The 3275-nt window shown below is 36.1% G+C and overlaps 1 protein-coding gene across 1 annotated transcript; it reads left to right on the forward strand.

The window, feature by feature from the left end:
- The first annotated feature begins 574 nt into the window (after positions 1 to 574).
- Positions 575 to 1078, forward strand: LOC108781688 (putative uncharacterized protein FLJ37770). The gene is made up of 2 exons (XM_018549742.1): positions 575 to 671; positions 717 to 1078. Exons 1-2 carry the CDS (start codon positions 575 to 577, stop codon positions 1076 to 1078), a joined length of 459 nt encoding a protein of 152 aa, XP_018405244.1.
- Positions 1079 to 3275: the final 2197 nt, after the last annotated feature.

A 3275-nucleotide genomic window follows, 5' to 3' on the forward strand; every position in this document is an offset into this window, starting at 1 on the left:
GAATGGAATGTGGTCGACAATGACAACGACGACGACGACAATAATGATGACAATGACGATGACGTATCTTAAAAATAAAATGTTAAAATTTACAGATTCGGACTTTGAGTCGTGATATCTTCGCTCGTAGGACATGTAGAGAAAAAATAAAAGCACTTTTATTATACAATTTAAGCAATTGCTATCGATTGAGCGTATATAGAACTTGATCCGTTCTGTCGTTACTGAGATCTGATCATCTCAATCCCCCGAAACTCTCAGATTCGCGTAAAGGAGGCACGGCAGTGCCGCGGCGCTTGGCTTAGCGCCGAGACACTACCGTGTCTCCAGATCTGTAGCACGAAAGATTTCACGAGTTCCATAATTTTACATACTATTGTGTTCAAAAAGTAAGGTGAATTTTTAATTTAAACTTCCCGGGCTAATCGATTCGAGCAAACTTCTTTATTTTTATGTTGGTACTATATATACTGTTAGTGACATCTATGCCAAATTTCACGTGAATGTCATCATTAGTTATATAGTTACGCTTGTGTTTTCTAAACGACTAAAAGTGATTTTGGCGATTTTTACAATGTCTGATTTTGCTGAGCAGAGAAGTGCCATTAAATTTTGTTTGCGGAATGAAATTTCGGCTGCGGAACCGTTCAGAATGTTGCAGAAGGCCTTCGGTAAATCGACTATGTCGTAGAAAAATGTATATAAGTGGTACAAAGACTTCAAAGAAGGCAGAGAACGTGTTGATGACTTGGAACGCCCCGGACGACCATCAACGTCAACTGATGAGCAACACGTCAAGAAAATCAAGGAATTAGTGCTCGAAAATCGTCGATTGACAATTAGAGACCTTGTCGATATGGTTGGCATTTCAATTGGATCAGTTCAACAAATTTTGAATCGTCATTTGGGCCTTAGAAAAGTCAAATCTCGTTTGGTGCCAAAAACACTCAATTTCTTCGAAAAAGAGCGTCGCGTTAAAGTTTGTGAAAAGATGATTTCTGACTATCAGGACGTCTACGAACGCATTATTACAGGAGATGAGACCCAAGAAAACTGTCAGCATAACCTTGATTTTTGAGCGACTTTGGCGCGATCGTTTTGGTTTTGCCTTGCTTTTAGCACGATATTCACTCGATTGGTCGGTTGTTTCCGGATCAAAAGTATAGATCCAAATCTATGCTTATGATCCGGAAACAACCGACAAATCGAGTGAATAAGGCGAGGCAAGACCAAACGATCGCGCCAAAGTCGCTCAAAAATCAAGGTTATGCTGGCAGTTTTCTTCGACTATCGTGGTGTTGTGCATTATGAGTTCCTTCCACGGGGCCAAACTGTCAATAAGGAATATTATTTAAGTGTTATGCGTCGTTTGCGTCAAACTATTCGCAAGAAGAGGCCGGATTTATGGAAAGACAACTCCTGGTTTTTGCATCACGATAATGCGCTGTCTCACGTGGCATTGATTCTTCGTGAGTTTTTCGCCAAAAATTCCACTCATATCGTTCCGCAACCGCCTTATTCACTTGACTTAGCTCCGTGTGACTTTTGGCTATTTCCCAAACTCAAAAAACCGCTCCGGGGACACCACTTCGAATCTATTAAAGAGATTCAACGTGAATCGCTGCGCGCTTTGAAAGCTATACCGGGAAACGACTTTTTGGCATGCTTCCAGGAATGGAAAAAACGTTGGCATAAGTGCATTATATCGGAGGGGAATTACTTTGAAGGAGATGAAATTAATTTGGATGAATAAATAACGATTTTTCACTTTATAACCAAATTCACCTTACTTTTTAAACACAGTGGTATATAACAAATAGACGATCGGTTATGTACATAATAAATAGCGACCATAGCGCAGGGCGTAGTGTAACTGTCCTCTGTGCTAAAGAGAACCAGCATTCACATTCGTCCGGAACATCAAATTTTATTTAATTGCCATCTCTCAAAAGACAATAGCAAACCTCCGAGAGTATATCAGTAGAAATATGCATACTCGTAAACACGTAAGCATGATGTTTTAATACCAAATTCGTTCTTCTAAAGACCATGTACACGCAACCGGCAGAAATGCGCTCCTCGGCTTTCGGCGTGCGACGCTACACATTCGTATCGAAGCACACACATACGTGTTATTAGGAGCGCAGTGGAGAGGTGTGGAGCGCGAAGGGTGAAAGTCATGGTGTAAGAAACAAGGTGTGCTTATGCGCAGGCATTTCTATTGACCAATAAGAAAGCGTGATAAGTTTCCGCCATCTTATAAAATTATAGCGGGTATTTGAAGCATGTTGAGCAAGTTCTTAAAGAATGTATATAAATATTTATTATAAATGTATTTTGATAATACAAACATAAATGTAAACGGACAAAAGTAACAGACAATAAATATATACGTAAAAAAATATAAATATATATTAAAATTATTTAGTAGTAGCTCTACGGTTTGTAAATATAGACATTTTTTTGTTATGCTTTCTTTTGTGATTTTCGGCCGAAATTTGTTTGTTAATTATTCGCACTCTGATGTAAGTTCGCGTACGAATTAAACATAATAATACTTCTCGTGGTATTGTCGTATTTATTATTTTTTCTTTTACTTTATCTGTAATTATTTTAAAAATCCCTGGACTCTTCTGAATAAAGTTCCCATGATAATTTTGAAATTCTTTGTTCATTATTTTTGCTACTTCCAATAATTCAGAAGAAGAACTTATTAATCTTCCTTTTGAAATGTAGTTAATCCAGTCGTTTTGTGGATTAACTACCATTTCAGTCGGAGTGCCTAAATGATTGTACTTGTTTGCAAATCTAGACGCCGCGTAACCGGCAATATATTTAAGGCCCTCTTCTTGAATAATGTCAATAGCATTTCCTAATTCTTCAACTTGATTTAGTAATGCCAATTCTTGTAATGTAGGAGAATAAGTAAATGAATTAATATCTGTAACAAATAGTAGTGTTGCATGCATAAATATAAAATCGTAAGAACCTCTCTCGACAGTAATTTAATCATTTATTTTTACAATTAATAAATCTAAAATATAAAGTGCAAATACAAAATAGATTACATTACAATACTTAATATATTATTATAAAACAATTAATAACGCTTATAATTAATAATTATAGTTGTTATAAAATAAGGTTAATTATGAATATAAAACGTTCTCATGAATATCTACAATGTAATTACACTATCGCTAAAATTAAATGTATAAACATTATAAACATGGAAATGGCATTGTAAGAGTCAAACGAAAAGTAAATTAACAAAC

Source organism: Cyphomyrmex costatus, unplaced genomic scaffold (assembly GCF_001594065.2).
Source record: "Cyphomyrmex costatus isolate MS0001 unplaced genomic scaffold, Ccosl1.0 scaffold874, whole genome shotgun sequence".
Classification (NCBI taxonomy): domain Eukaryota; kingdom Metazoa; phylum Arthropoda; class Insecta; order Hymenoptera; family Formicidae; genus Cyphomyrmex; species Cyphomyrmex costatus.